This window comes from Patagioenas fasciata, chromosome 3, assembly GCF_037038585.1.
Source record: "Patagioenas fasciata isolate bPatFas1 chromosome 3, bPatFas1.hap1, whole genome shotgun sequence".
Lineage (NCBI taxonomy): Eukaryota > Metazoa > Chordata > Aves > Columbiformes > Columbidae > Patagioenas > Patagioenas fasciata.
The window spans coordinates 53,891,402-53,908,476 of NC_092522.1; the positions used below are offsets into that span (position 1 = coordinate 53,891,402).

General features: G+C 36.9%; 1 protein-coding gene across 3 annotated transcripts in view; it reads right to left on the reverse strand.

The window, feature by feature from the left end:
* Positions 1-997: 997 nt before the first annotated feature.
* PACRG (parkin coregulated) overlaps positions 998-17,075 on the reverse strand; it is a 243,531-nt gene continuing 227,453 nt past the window's right edge. For 2 of the 3 annotated variants that reach the window (XM_071806367.1, XM_065835899.2), the window contains one exon: positions 998-1,346. In XM_071806367.1, the coding sequence (XP_071662468.1) occupies positions 1,186-1,346 (161 nt within the window). In that variant the 3' untranslated portion in view covers positions 998-1,185. Of the gene's footprint in view, positions 1,347-14,130; positions 14,207-17,075 lie in introns of all 3 variants that reach the window. The other variant, XR_011738337.1, reaches the window with a different exon arrangement.

The following is a 17,075-nucleotide window of genomic DNA, read 5'->3' on the forward strand; positions in this document are numbered from 1 at the left end:
AAATTGCATATATTTTAAGAGTTTCCAGAAACCAGAATAAAAGCAAAATGAGCGTAAAGTCTATACTTTTAAAAATCTCATGCTTTTTAGACAAAGCTTGTATCTCCTTATTTGTTTTGAACTGACTTGATATTTTTAGATGGTTGCCCTTGAGAATTGTAAAACTTGTTCTATTTTTTGGATGTTTATTCTATAGAAATGCTTAAAAAGCAATAAAGTCAATCTCAGTAGCCTTGCTTAAATCCATGATTAGATCAGTTCTGTGTTGTGGATATGCAGGGAGAAACTAACTGAGTAGGAAATTGTAAGGGATTCTTGTAATGATAATTACATTGTTTTTACACATATATACCATAATAATAACAGAAAAAGCAATAGCAACCTTGCAGTTACAAAAAATATCCAGTGCCCCTTAAAATTATATGTATATGTTTTGTGGTTACCCAGATTAACAGTGTCATTAGGGACTAATACATTATGTATGCTACATCTTCCATCTGATTTATTGAACTTTTCTCTGGGCTTCTTTTCTTCAAAACTCTGGTTATGCCTGATTTTCGCCAAGAGAAACTCTAGTTCCATGAAAAAGTAAACACCTGGAAGCTGAGAGCAGGAGTGTGTAAGAAACATGAATTAATTTAATGATGGTGCTTTATAATGGACCATATAAATGTTCCTCCTATAATTGGTATATACATTGAACAGTTTTATTGTATGTCAGTATACATTATTCGGCACAGCTGCTAGAGAGGCATTGCTGAACTGGTGTTTCTCTTCCATGACAAACACCTATTAAGCAGTCAGCATAAACTCTTCTTGTTACAGCCTCTGACATCACCCTCAGGGCAAGCGGACACAGAACAGCAATTGCTGAATTGCGTATGAAAATTATAGTTTTATTGTCTATACAAGTGAAGGTTTAACTCCAATTCCTGCTCGAGTCAGCGCTGTTATAAAGGAGTGATTCTTTCAGGGAACAAATAAGCACAGTACACCATTGTAATCAGAGGAACAGGCACTATTTATGTATTGGAAAGCCTTGTTCACAATAGTGCTAACACTCTAATGCCACAGAAGCCACTATTTTAGCAGCTGTAGAGAAAAAAAGCATGACTAACAAGATACCATACAGAGTCAGATACAGTTTTTTTAGAACACAAATGGAATCATCCCATTTGGTACAACTCAGTTTAGCATGCACGACTTGTAAGTAGGGATCATGTATTTGATGTTTATATAAGCAGCTTCTCCACCATGGCGTTCAAAGGTTTCCAGTGTCTCTCTAATCAGATCTCCAACATTTTCACGCTTCTGCTGGCTGTAGTCTATTCCATCGCCTGAATTAACTGGTCAAGAAAACAAAACCGAAAAAAGAATTATATTAAATTTACTGTTATGCTTTGAAATAATGACATAGGAAATTGCAATCACTGCTCAGTCACTGTGCCTCGTTAGAAACTTTATGACACAAAACAGCTGAATTTGAAAACAGGATGGTTTCCATATCTTTTGAAGGCTCTGCTCAGGCTCTGACTTCATATGGCTTCAAAATTTGTTTATGTATGCATTACTTCACTATCTAAGCTAAAATCCTAATAAAAATAAAGAAAACACATTCTTTTATAAGATAAAGGTGGACTCTCTCTTACACAGTTAATCTCTTAAGACGATTACTTCTTTATTTCTAGCATTGCTTATTTAGGACAAAATTCTGCCAGATGAGTGAATGCTTATCTACAAAATGTGACTTAAGCTAGACTTGTTATGGTTTGAAATCTTAAATAGGCATTGTTTTGTGATTGTTCCATGTTACACATAATATTCACACACTTAGGTTGCTTCTGATGGAGGGGATGCCATGTGGCCTATAAGAGATATTTGGAGTATAACATAGCACTCATACAATTTCTGCTCCCTAAAAGATGTGTAAAATTAAGTCAATGTCAAAACAACAAATTATTGTAGCCCCTAGATGCAGTAACATTTACTGCTGTTTTCTCTAACACAGACTAGCAAGGATGACATACATTCACATGCAGCTTGATTCTTTAAAAAAGTCAGTGTTAACAATTGTGACAACAGAAAATACAAGAATAAAAAAATTACTCCACCTGCAATGATGCTGAGAGATTTAAAGGGGGAAAATACATTTAATATTGTTTTAAAATATTTTCTGAAAACTATCTTAGTACGGGTATATTCCAAGACATATATCAAAAAATGATTTGGTAGGAGCATAAGGTACTTGAATCAGATGCAGCATAGTGGCCAGGTGGAGCAGCTGTCACACTGCTGTCCACACACAATCAGTCAGTGGTCTCACTCTGGGCAGCAGTGGCAATGTGCCCATGTCATACATTTATCATCTCAAATAACGCTGCTTGCTTAGTGACACCCTCAGCCAGTCGGCAAAGGACACACTTGTCAAGACAACATAACCAGCTTCCCCAGCAGTGCCTGACTTGCACATTAGAAACACGGCACACGCAACGGCGAGGTTCAATTTTGCTCCCACTGCTGCCTCCACATCCGTGGGCTGATGGGGTGCAGATGTACAACTGCACCCATTCCTCACATCCTCACCTGGACTGAAGCCCAAGGATCTGGATCTAAAGTTTGTGATTTTATTACCAGTAAAAACTGAATAATCATGCTCATGAAGAAAGATCTGATGAACATTGGTGAAGATCATCCTTCTGCTGAATTTTCCTGTAAAATATCTGATTACCCTCCAACTTAATTATATGTATATCAGTTTTTCAAATGTGATACACACATTTGTGTTACTTTGCTTTTTGTAAAATATTTACACAAATGCAGATGTGACATGCAAGGACCGGGCTTCTGAATGGAATGGCAGTAGTTTTTTTTGTAATGATTACTCTTAAGCACATGAATGCTTCCCTATCATCTGTTAACTGACATGTTAACTATTCATGTTCATGTTTGCTGACATGAGAACATAGGGTTGTGACATCAAAATTTACTACAACAACTTTACTGTAATGTTAGAAATAACAGATTGTAACAGTTCACAAAACCACCAAGAGCTATTAAGTATCACTATTGGGTACAATTTAGACTAAACAAGGTTCTTACAGAAAACAACTGAGATCAACTGTGCCTCATCACCTGTGTTGCGTGTGCTCTGCCAGCACTCCCCAGAACACCTGGAGCTATTTCTGATTTCACTGGTTTGAGCAAAGGAAAGTCTGAACCTTGACCTAAGCCTTGGCAAGTACATAAAGGAATTACTAACTTTCCAGCTATTTGTCTATTATCTGTAATTTTAAACCTACACACATGCTCTGCTAATGAGCTTACGCAGCTTTCATAATTTTTTCAAAGAAGTAGTAAAAAAATCAGTTCTCTGGAAGTAATGGTGACACATTGCTAAGCAAGCTTGGGGGAGGCCAACAAGATGCTGTAATAATGCTGGTACCAGAGGTTTTTTCCAGAATCCCATGTTACGGTCCTTATTAAAAAGTGTGATCTATACAATAAATGATGTCTTAGATGCTTAACTAAAAAGTGCCTTGGAGAATGAAGCAATGATAAAAGAAATAGTCTGCAAGGGAAAACTGAATGTGTGATGTGCAGACCATCATCACAATTTTTTTTTCTTTCAGACCATCTGTGCTATATGAAGGGTTGTATCCTCAAGACAGCCATAATTCACATTAATGTCATGATACAAGCTACAACCAACAATACCAGAAGGGTTATGTCAGCATCGAGGTCACCTAGTAAGCACTAAAATAGCTATCCTATCCAGTTATGGGAATTAACAAATCTTTCAGACAAAAAAGATAATCATTAACCCAATGGGGCGACATCCACTACACAGATGAGTCAGAATGATTTGACCAATGCACCTGAGGGTAAATAGCTAGTCATAATAATAATGATGATTAGTTGGAAAAAAATAGCTACTGAAGTATAGTGTTTTCGGCATGCCCTTCCCTGGTCTGACTCTATTTCCAAATTAGTTTGCACGAGAAGCCAACTTTGTCAGCCACAAAAATGTTGCATATGTAAAGTGTGAACATGGATCTGATTCAAGCTCTTTATGAAGTTGTCCTTTGTGAGGGAGAATAAATCAACAAGAAAATGCTGGGAAGCACATTTGTCATATTTTTGTCTCGAAGTGAAATGTCTGGCAAATTCAGCATGCATCAAGAACTCTTTTCAGAGCAAATTCTATTTCTGTGTTTAGAAGAAACGCACTGAAGGAATACTAACAGATCGAGACGAATACAGTCACGAAAAGATCTCATTTTTCCTTCCTGAATCAAGAAGTTTCCAGTCTCCTAAATCATGCACCAGGGATTCTATGGTCCGTAAAGTGAAAGGCTTTACACCTGTCAAGACCTGTGCTGGCTGGTGAGATCACCCAGCACGCCAAGGGCAGGAGCGGCACTCCCTGCCCCGCCGGCAGCTGGGCCCGCTGCTGCAGTGAGGAGACCCGGCTCACACCCTCAGGGACTGAACGCAGCATTTGGCAGAGAACGGAGGAGGATTTAAATTTTGCTTTAAAACGTGGTTTGTATTTGAGTGTAGACATGCTTCTCTTTGTGATAAAGGATATTAAGGAAATTCTAGTGGTTTTTGTATTCCATCTCATTTCATGTAAAAATTTCAGTTGGGTAATGCTACAAATATAAAATTGTATTGCCTTAAAGAAAGACAAGCAAGTTTCTCTCAATCCATTAAGAGCTTGATGTAGCAGTTTTGAAGCCTTAGAATAGACAGGAAAGGTAAACCAACCCTTAAAACTCAGTCAGACCTATTCGTATCTGTGGACATTTGTAAGCATCTGAAAGTGCCTGAGACATCCTTTTGGTTTATTAGATTTCACTTCAAGGCAGGTTGTACCTCAAGAAGAGGTGTTTTTAACCCCCTGCCTATGTCAAAGTACCTGTCTGTAAGTGTCTCAAGGGTACCAGAGCTTGCACCTGGTGGTGGCCTTTCCCAAGGTTCTGCTTCACAAGAAGTACAAATTAAAACCAGAGTTTTCATACACCATTGTTGGAGGGATGTCATAGATCTTGGGATATTAGAACTTCCCCAAATGTTAAATATCTGAGGAATGCTTAGTGTTGGAGGATGCAATAATACTTGAAAGAGATTTCTGAAGAGACTGAAGGAAGCCGCATGTCCCCAGCTTAAGCAATGTTTTTAATCAAATTGTAACTCAAAGGCCATACTTTTATTCTTCCTTGATGAACTTTCAAGTGCATATATACACACACATATATTTCAACTTGTTGTCTTGGAACAAGTGGGTCCTAACAGAAATGTTCATACTACTTGTTATAGAGAGCTCTTGTATAATGGTTTTGGATTTTTTTGCACACAAATCAATAAAACTGCTTGGAAAGATAGGCATCATTCCTCCTTTTTTGAATCTTGAGAAACACAAATACTGGAAGGTAAAATGACTTGTTCCAAGTCATGGAAGGGATCAGTCAAAAATCATACTTTTTGACATTTTATTGTAGATGTTGAAAGTACTATTGATGGTAAAATTTAAGTACAGTAAAAATATTTTTTAAGCTTCTCAGTACATCCTAGTCAAAGCAATAGGTATTTTCAGCAATTACAATGATTACAGTAATCAAACATGCTGACCGCTTAAGTGAATAAGATTTTTACTTCAAAAAAAAAGGACAGTGATGGTAAAGTGCAGATATATTTCTCAGTATGGAATTGTATTTCTACAGAAAAGCCCGTCCCAGAACAATATACAGTATAGCAGTAAAAAAAACCACCATGAAAATATTTTGTGGAAGATTTCAAGACTTTTTTCCTTCTAGGAGTCAGCATCAAGATCAAGAAATAAATGGAAGCTGATTTCAGCTCTAGACTGACAAGCATCTATGCCAGGGTTCACATTGCATAAGTGCACTGTTCAGGTACAGTTCAGAGCTTAATTAAGTTTTAAAAGTCCTCTTGTTAGGATTAGTTTAATTGCCATAAAAGATGTTGGCCTCCTGACCAGAGTGGAAAATGAAAGCCCCTGGTGAGTCAGTGCGGCAGGAGGGAGGAGGACTCCTCTGCACCGCTCCTCTCGCCGTGACTCAGAACGGCACTTTGAATTGTCAGCTCCAGGAAGGATGAGGTAGTTCGGTCGCTCTGTTCATTTAATTGAAAGTCTGTGAAAAGTCACAGGGCAAGACTCTGAAACCCTGCTGTCTGCCAAGAAACAGAGGGACAGTGCCAGTTCATTTCAGTCAGGTGAAGGAAGAGCCACCAGGAGGTTACGACTTCTGGTTGTTACTAACCCAGACAGAAAAGTCTGTGTTCTATTCCTGAAGGCTAAGATCAACGTGAATACCAGTTTTAAATGTTTTTTAGGACACATCTAGGTTATGTGCACAAAGCTTGAGCGTTGGAAAGATGAGCTCATAAAGTAATTTATGTTGGAAGGAACCTCTGGAGCTATCTGGTCCAAATGCCCTGCTCAAAGTCAGCTCCATTTTCAAAGTTAGGTCAGGTTGCTCAGGCTGAAATATCTGCAGTTGCTCAGCACTGAGTAATGCCAGAAAGAGAAATGGTGTAGACATACCCTTGAGCTGGCAGAGCTTTTCACCAGCCATTTCGAATGTGATGAAGGGAAGTGCTACTCCTTAATTATTAAAAACTATTCGGTGAAGAAGGATTTGCTGAAGTTACAAACTTCACAGGGAGAACTATTATCTCTTTTGATGCAAAACAAACCTAAACTTTTGACACAGTAGCAGATTCTAACCCACCTATATAACATCGCTTTTGGAAGCTTAATCATATACCGAAGAAAGAGGCACAGATTTGGCTGAAAAATTAGCAAGATTTCATCAACACCCTGACTTGAAACTATGAAAACATAATTAAAAAAAAAAAAGTATCTTTCAAAGCCCTTTAAAACATTAAAGGTGAAAGTACTAGTACTCCTTAAGGAGGCCAAATCTTTGAATATGCACAGGTCTGGTTTTTGACACCATCAACACTCAGAATTCCTTGTCTGTTGCTATACTTGGCTCTTCCTCCTATTGTTCATCACCAGTGTTGAGTGTCTATCACTTTACAATGCTACAGTACTGCAGAGATCGCAGAAAAATGTTTCAATAGAAGAAGAAAGGCATGTATGCTTGGAGTTTAAAAAGAATACTAATACAGAGACATTTCTGCTCATCATAGATCTTAAAAAAAAATCAATTTTATACTTCTGATATAAATCAGCTAGGCATCATCTATCTAAATTAGATGCTTCCAAGATTTGCTTAATTCTCATTGAAGGCATTTTGCTTCAGCATAAAATATAGATTCTTTCTATAGTTATCTTCCATATGCAGCTAGATTTTAGGTATTTCATAATTTAGCATTTAGTTTAAAATGTAAGTGCTGTTACTATAAATACTATTCAGAAAGTCAACAATTCAGTAGAGTGGAGGAAGTGCTCTGATTGGGAAGGAAACATTTGACTGACTTACGATGTTTTGCTAATGATGTAAGCCTACTAGAGAAAGCTGTAACTACTTGTAAATTGCTGCAGTATATAAAAAAAATTGAAACCAACATACCAAAAAACCCAACTGAAAATGAGCCAACACAGCAGCTGTTATCACAGTTTTCCATTTCCAGGAAATGTTAGCAACATCAGATGTAATCCTTTCTAAGCCCAGATTTTTTATTTTTATTTTATTATTTTTTTTTAACAAAAGTGCAAAGATGAAAAAGAAATCACAGCTTTTGTAACAAATTATATTAGCAAACATATTTGACCGATGAGATAAAAAAGAAGAGAATATTATTGTGGGTTTTTTTCCTCTGTAAGTACTTGAATTTCTCCAATGAATTTAGACTTTGAAATTTGCCTGTGTTTGTGCTATTGATCAATATCAAACAAAGTAGTATTAATTATCTTAGATAAACAGCACGCTGAACAGGGGAACAGAAACTGGAGGCTGAGATCTCTGTGGCCTTGGTACACTGTTTACTGTTGCAAAATAATACATTGGGTCACAAATCATGCTTAAAGTGCAATAAGAGTTGCACCACTTATGTGAATCTGATGTTCTTCCAGTTGTTTTGGATGTATGTAAGCTAGTACAAAGTAAAGACTGTTCTTTTTTAGCTGGAAATCATGTTTGTGTGTGCAAAATTTGCATAGCTTTGCTGGACTGATCTGAAATACATTTGTTCATCACATTAATTTCTCGTCCAAATATAGCATAATTAATGCAAAAGGAAATAAAACCATGGAAAAACAAATCATTGCATGTGTGTGGAATAAACAGAATTAATTTTTAAATGTAATTCAAAGTGACAAAGCTGAAAGTCCTAAAATACTTTAAAGATTGACTATTTCAGTATGAAACGTAATCCTACAACAGCCAATTTTTAACATTGAGTTTATTCACACTTAAACTCAAGATGCTTGACAATCTATCCTCCTTCCCACATTGGAAGATTTTTATTAATGGAACCAAAGTGCTTTGGAGGGAAAGCCTTAGGTTTTTCTCTACAAGCAAAAAGCTCAGTAATTCAATACTTCATTTTAGTAACTGTTGATGTTTTTGTACATCTGTCACATACCAGTGGAATTTGTTGTGTCTAAATTCGCTGTTCAAAATCATTACCATTTAAGGACCCTATTGATATAGTTTGCCCATCAAAAATTTAATTGACAACTAATGACTTCAACAATTGCTTTCCTATCTTTGTGACAGAAGGGTGAACCCTTTATTGTTATCAGAATGGAACCATATAAAAAATAGGTTAGTATATTAAAATTTCCCATCAAAATTGTGTTAGATTGTTCTTAGATATGCCTATAAGTTATAGGATATGCATGAAGTTGCCAGTTTTCTAGTTTTTCTGTTTTTCTGTTCCCTAATTAAGTGAAATAAGCAAGGACCCAAAGTCAACTGAGGATGTTTTAGCAGTGATTTGAGAAAAGACAAGGAGATGAAAGCTATGAATGACTGTGTGGATTTGCCAAGATTTCTTTCATTGCTATCGGACAAGGACAGAATTTATGCAGCTGAAAGGACAGCTAGCACTGAAACAGGAACGGGCTATTTTATCCCCAAGCCTGGCAGAAAGGAACACCCTGATCCCCAGATATCTGTACTATAAGGATCAGGATATCATCTTCAGATGTCTCTTTAACTTTTTGTAATATATATTTCTAAAAGTAAATTGAGTGATCTGTTTCTTTCCAAGTTTTTCCACTTGGATCAATGTATATGGCAGATTAAAAAAAAAAATAAGATTACCTTCCCAAGATGCGAATCTACATTCCTTTTATGAAGAACAGCAAGGACATAAAAATACTTATCAAAAGCTAGTTAACAGCTATTCATTTTACATTAAGAAAAGCATACATTTGAATTTATAACAGCTTTTCAAGCAAACAGAAAAAAGCCAATTTTTTATACAACAAAAATGAATTATAATTTGTAGTCTTCAGATACAAGAATGTAAAACAGACAAGAAAGAAAATTGTGTCCCCTAGGTGTGGTGTTTCTGCAGGTTCACTGCTTTTGAATTGTGAAAGTTGAAGCCTTTTGAAAGCAATATAAGAACTGCACATACACCACATGCAGAACTGATTTTTTTTAAGCTTTGGGAATCTTTCACAAAACTTATTTATCTTTTTCAACATTTTCCCTGCATTAAGTGTGAAGAAAGATAAGTGAATAAGAACTATTTTGTTAGGTCACCTTGTCATAAAAGGAGATCAGGTTAGTGAAGAGGGACCTGCCTTTCATAAACCCATGGGCCCGATCATCTGGTTGTCCTGTATGTGCCATGTAATGTTGCTCAAATTATCTGCTGTGTAACCTGCCCTGGCACCAAGGTCAGACTGGCAGGCCTGCAGTTCCCCAGATCCTCCTTCTGGCCCTTCTTGTAGATGGGAGAGATAAAGCTATGTGCAAAAAAAGCTAATATCTCAGGTTATAGAAACCTACTCTCCTTGCATATCACTTCAGTCTTCTGAAATGATGCTTGAAGCGACTGTATGTTGATATGCCAAGAAGGCACTCCTGTGTTTTCTGGCACACAGTTTAGTGAGGACATGCTACCACTACCATGAAACTACAGCTGAACTAAAATGGAGTACAGCAGATATACATCCCAAATACTTAATCTTTGCATCTTTTTGTGTCATTTGAAATTATTAAGTAAGCTGAAAGAAGAACAATTTGAGGAATGGGGATAAGAGAGGTCTCTAGTGTAGCTTACTGAGGTCGTCAAATCTTGTTCTTACCTAATCCAGTTTTTAAAATGTTATTTTAAATATTGGTATTTAAATATCTACCTTCAGAGAAACCTTTAGCACTTTTTACTGATATTCAGTGAACTGAGGAACCATATATTTCCCCAAACATTTTTCCTGAGATAAACCAATGGAAGGCAGATTGGTTGGTGGCATGTTGTGAAAATGCATAACCCATCTTAATCATTACTAGAAGTCAACCATCTCAGGTATGACTGCTTATTTGTCCAGCTTGCCATCAAGACTGCTGGGACTTAAAAAGTGGAGGATGCTGATACTGTGAGCTCCTGAATTACCTCCTGTTTTCATTTGTCTAAGAAGCAGCACTCTGCTGAATTTGAAAAAAAACAAAACAAAACAAACCAACCAACCAAAACCAAACCAAACGACCCCTCCCCCCAACAATGAACAAAATAAAACACCAGCCCCCCCAAAAACCAGAAAGAAACTGGACTGCAATGGCAGTTAACAGTAACTATGCTATTGATGACATCAGTAGGCATGTACAAAGACAGAAGATACACGTTTTCCCAGTAACTTGACCCATACTTAGACCACTTACTTAGACTGAGCAGACTGCCACACTCTCGCAATACACAGCAAAACCTTTTGTTTTGCCACTTACACAACTTTTATATGATCACTTCATTTACTATCCAATATAAAATCATTATTTACTACGCCATTATAGGTAACATAGACTCTGGACTGTGTTTTTTAAAATACGCTCCTACCCTTTTCACAGTGTTTATCTATTTAACCACAAGCATATATATTCCAATATTTTAAAAGAAAATGATTTTTTGTATCTAAAAATACATATTTATTTTATTACACTTTATTACTGTGTTCATTATTTTAAGTAAATGGTGTTGTTCCAGTAAAAATTGTTAACACAGGATCTTTTTTTCCCATTCCGAATAGTATTTTTTCTGAAAAAATAAAAGGCAATCATAGGTTTTAGCTACAGGAGAAAGAATTAAGAAGATATTTTTCTGATTTACATTGTCTGTGATACAGTTTTACTGTTGGCATGAGCACAGGAAGAAAAATGATGCTATTTCTTACATTGCTTGCACCTGAAGAACTGCCATCATCCATAAGCACATAATCTCTTATAGCCATGCTTGTTTTTATGCATTTACTGAAAAAGACCATCAAATTCATCTATTCTGGGACTAAGCATAGAAGTAAAAATGGCTTTTCTGTGTGCAAACAGGATACATGACATGCTCAGCAGTGTAAATTGGACCCTAGTTAACACTTTATGATACCTGTACAGGTGCCATCATGTAGAAAACACCCAACAGATAACAATGCAGCACTTCTAGTTCAGTTTGTAATATTTTTCTTAATAGCCTTTCACTTCATTACAAAAGCAGTGAACCTGAACACAAAAGCTTGAAAAGGAATCTTTGCATCTCAGGTGAATTTGTGTTTGCTTGTCCTAAACTGCTGCAGATATCCTGTATCTACAGGTTGATGGCAATACACTAGTTACGGTAAGTTAATCTCCCTTGCAGTGGTCATTTCAGTGTTTGCTGTCCTGACATGTTGCTACATGTGCCAGAGCCGTAAGGCACAGGATTAGAAATGTTATAATTTTTTACTCTCCAGACAATCCTGGGAAATAGGACCACTTATTTTCTGCAAGATGTAGCTAAAACATGCTACATTTTGTAATCGCACTCTTAGTTTTTTATTCATCAGTCACTCATTTTACAGCCCTTCCAGCCTTGGTGCCTGACAAGACTACAACTATTCAGCTTCAGAAGGAAAACAGCTCATACAGACACACAAACGCGCATGTCAGGACAAGAAAGAAGAGGCAAGAGAAGAAGTGATACGGCTGAATGCTCTTGGTCAACTCAGACAGCCTAGAGGTTTATAACTAACAGCCAAGAAAACAGTTAAATAGCATGGCAGAGCACAATGTGCTTCAATATTTCTAAATTTGCATTTTCATGTATTATAATGAACAAAAGTAAAAAGCTGTCAAGAAAATTCTTCCCTGGCAACTTAAATATGCTTTCTCACACTTGGATGATCTGAGAGCACATGCACACATTATAACTAGCTTTACATTAATAACAACAAAATAGCCATTCCTATGAAGGAAAGTCTTGAGGGTTATTTACAGGTAAATTTGGGACACATTGAAAAGACAACATGGAAGACAGCATGGCTAATATCTAAGTGGGACATCTTTCAGGAGTAACATTCCTTTCTAGTTTTTCTGAAATGCATATTGCTCAGTGGATAGGGTCAGCCTCCAGGAGAAAGGGAGAAGTAACACCTCACAAAATTCCTTTATCTCCTCTCTCCAGCAGGCCACAGATGGCTGTTTCACCTCCTATGTTGTTTAATGCTGATGGCTGCAGGTCTCTGATCCAACTCTACAGCTGCAATGCTGAACTGGTACCTGTGGAAGCACTACCTCAAGAGAAACAGAAAACTCTGCTTCAGAAAAATATTACTGAGCATTTTTGGACAACAGCAGCTAGTGCCGAATGATGACTTTTGAAGGAAACTATGGGATGTTATTTCAAGGGAAAATAACAACATATACTAGTTGCCATAAATTCATGTGAGCAAAATTCTTCATGAGTCACCAAGAAATTTCGTCACTGAGTGGTGATATCTGGAAAGGTCTACCTGAATGACTTGTCCTAGCACAGCCAAATTTTATTGGGCACTTGACTGATAAGTAAAACAGACAATTCTTGTCCTAGGGACAAGAATGTGGACAAGGGAGGACTAGAAGCCAAAGAAAAACGAAGGCTGAAAGCAGAGGAAGGGAAGTCAAGTAAACTAATTTGATTAGTTAATTTTCTTAATTATGCTCCTTCAAGGTTCTAATTTATATGAATATGTGCATTATGGATTAGCATAGTTATTCCATAGTGTAATTTAAAATATCCCACTTGTTATATCTGAGCCTGTAGAGTTGTCACTGTCATTTTGTAGCAAAACATGGTGAAAAGGTAGATAAAATTCTCTGCACCTCTGTAGCTAGGACCCAATATCTTTTCTTTACAGTTCTGAGTAAGAATCTCACCTACTTACAAGTTTACTTTGGGAAATGATTAGAAGGGAATGTCCACCTTGTTAATGCAAGCACAGGGCTTCTACAGGAATGCGTACTATCAGCTTAAGTGTTGACTTTTTAAGATGGAGGAGGTGAATTGAAGCTGTTACTAGCCCATGAGAGAACAGGTACCAATAGCCTCTCCCCATCCTTCCTTTTAATTGTACAGATAAAAAAAAAAACAGTAATCCAGAGATCTCTTCCTGTTTTGGCAATATCCTCATTTCAGAGAGGCATAAGCTCTCCTCTATACTTAATATAAAAAAATGCTGAAAAGTCAATAAGTCATTTTAGGCATGCATGTTATCGGATCTAGTGCCTCAGCCATTTGTCTCAACAGGTCCTGAAACTGCGGAGAGTTGTCTGGCAGAGATTATAACCACTGTCACTGAAATCTCAGAAGTCATGGAAGAAGTCAGGCTAATATCAGTTTATTTACATATGCTTACTATTGTATCCATATCTTGCAGCTCAGATTAGCTGAAACGGGGGTTATGGTTCTAGCTCTGTAGGGGAAATGGTACAATAAGACAAGAGCTTGATTTTCTAGGTTAACTGTAGCACTCCCAACTTTCAGCTAACAGACTGACTTCACACATCCACAGAAGACAACTGTGACAACAGTCAGGCAGAATTAGAGACACAGAGCAGGAAATAACTTCATGGTATGAATCTGTTATGGTTGGAATGGAAATTTCAGACCAAGTTAGGAATTGCAACGCTTAATATCTGTCATGTGGGCTCTGCAGGAGAACTGGTAGGGCCACACTAGACTTACCTCATGGCATAAAGTAGGAGCCATGTTCCCAAGAACAGTGAGTGAGCTGATCAGCAGGTCTCAAAGAGGTATCCAGCTGGGAAAAGCAAGCAGAATGGTGTCTAAAATCCTGCTTTTCTCTCAGACTTAAATGTTTGCATGCACCCTGAAGCTACAGCTCAGAAATTTTCCTGAGGGTGAATATCTGTTGCCATTCCTTTTTGGTGAGAGTGAATGGTTTCTTTAAAAGCAAGCAGTGCCATAAGACAGTAAAGATAACTGCTTCCTATGGTTTTGTGCTACACCTCTTTACAATAATAATTTGTTTCCCACAAGTTCTACCAGCTCAAAGATAGTGTAAGCTAAGATCTGTGTGTGTTGTGTACCCTACCAACATTTCTCTCGCCATAGGCATGAATTTGACTCTCTCCCCTCTACCCAGATGCTTATTTTTTCAGAAACTCTACCACTTTCATTGAACCTGGAGAATGAGTTTAAAAGTTATGGGAGTTGGTGGGGGGAGAAGACTTACAGAACAGAATAATCTTGTGACTCATTAAACCTTGTATTTTCAGAAAGGCAGGAAAAAAAAAAAAAGATCAAGAGCAGAAATGGCTGCCTTAGTTTTTCTTGTTTGAAAACCTAGTGATGAAGCATCCTCCCAGGAAGCAGAAAACAAGTCCAGCATCATTCAGCCTATGTGGTTTCAAATCTACATCTTTCATGATCATGGAGATTTTATGTAATTATCAAATCAGTTACTCATGGAGAAAGGCTCTTTTGACCTCTGTGCTTATGATTTGGCAAGGAAGAAGCTGTAAGACAGACCTTTTGTTAGACTATGAACTTGTGCCAACGTTTTCAGAGAGACCCAAAGTTTAGCACCTGAATCCAATCTTCAGCAGTGACCTGAGTGGGCAGGTCCTGAGCCCTCACCAGTTCCCAAGTGAAGGCTGCAGTGAATCAGAACATCTGTACATGAGGCTGGATAGTTAAATGCCTAAATACAGATTTACATGAATACATCTACAGTGCCAAGTTTTAAGTGTTTTGAATTGAACTAACTTCCTAACAGATGGCTATTCTGCATCTATCTTCATTTATTTATGGCTGTTCATGTTTTTACAGATGTAATAACTGATCTAAAAGTGATACAAGCTTATTCTTTGTCCTTTTATTTATTTATATTGCAATAACAGAGATATTATTTACTGCACTATCTATAGAAATTACATAAAGGTGGTCTTTCTGTGTTTCACGCACAAGAGGTCCTTCCAAATAGTCAAGAAAAATAGCCATGACCACAAGGCAAAGTGAACAAACATAAATTAGATGTTACTATCATCTGTACCATTGTAAACTTAAGCAAAATATTGCTAAAAAACAAACCCCCTAGAATCAGAAAACAATTAGGAGAAAATAAAGGGAGATAAATAAAATACTTAAGTACATATATCAGAAGCTTCAGAAAATGGAATGCAACAAAATTCATGTAAAGTTTCTCAATAAGATAAACTGTATGCTATACAAGATGCAGTTCATGGTATCAAAAGCAGATATAGGTCTGAAGCTGTCATGCAAGTGTGTAAGTCATTGCAAAATCAGGACCAAAGCATGCTTATTTATATCAAAGCATTTCCTAACTAGAGAAGCAAGTAACCAAGGCAAGCATGTACAAAGTATTAAGAAATGAAGGGCCTAATACTGCTGTCGGCCATATTCATGCCTCACCATGTAAATCAATGAGTTTCAGAAGACTAAATGAGAGAGAAAGTTAGCTTTTCCCTGCCCACTGCAGTGATTAATTAGCTTATTTTCAATCCAAAAAGTACTAGCTATGTTGTTACAACTTTTTTCACAGTACCAGAAGTACAAGTAAACAACAGCTACCCATTACCCCTCTAGCGAGAAAAGGTGCATGTGATCATGAAACACTGTGAGACTTTGGTAAGAAATGTCATGAAAAAGAAAACTACTCAGCTTTGAAGTTGTATTTGTGTGCAAGCTGTAATATCCAGGGAAAGCAAAGTTTTCTGTAATCATTTTCTTACATTACTGCAACATGCATTTTTAATGCACAGCTTTAACTACAACCATCTGAAGAAGATTCAGAAGATCATTACAGTTGCCAACATTTATTCTACACCTTTGTGTGCAGTGTAACACCACTGTGTTTGTAATGAGAAAACAGAACTGGAAGGAGAGACAAGGAAATTTTCCCTCTGAAAGCTAAAGTCAAATAAATTTTTCAGGAAATGTAAACTCAAAATATTATTGATGTAGAACAGTTTTTTATCGTATCAGCTGCAGAACTCCACTGGAGAAAACAGAAAGGAGAAGCCCTTAGGCCACATTTTGTGTGACCTAATTCTTTCAAGGGTATGTTTCTGCAAATTTTTAGGAAGTGACAATGCAAATGAACGATAGTTCCCACCGAGATGTTTTCATGGAATCTTTGCATAACTTCCAAACAGCAGACTTTGCATCAACACTACAGTACATAGTTCTGTTGTAGAGTTTAATTACTTCTGGATGTAAATGAGCATAAAAACAATTATCACACACCCAGCAGAAGAAACGGTTATGCTTCTGTAAATTTCTGGTATTCTACTGCTGTGATTGTCAATTTAAAGTTTCAGACTATATGTTGCTGTCAGTTAATGATTAGTCTACTACATTTTGGTGAAATTGCACTCCAGTCAAGGGGAATGAAGTAAAAACATGAGGGGAAAAAAGAAACTAATATTGTTAAAGTCTAATTAGAGCAGCAGGGCCAGTGCTGGACTTAGCTGTGATGAGGTTGTCTTTCTATTAAATTGAACACACTGAATTCAGTGAGAGCAAGATCAAATGCTATGATTTGATTTTCATGGGTCAAGTGTTCATAGGAGTATGGATTAACTTTTTTCTCATGTTGTGAAATTGTTTTTATATTAATGTAAAACAGAATACAATTATTCTTTTCT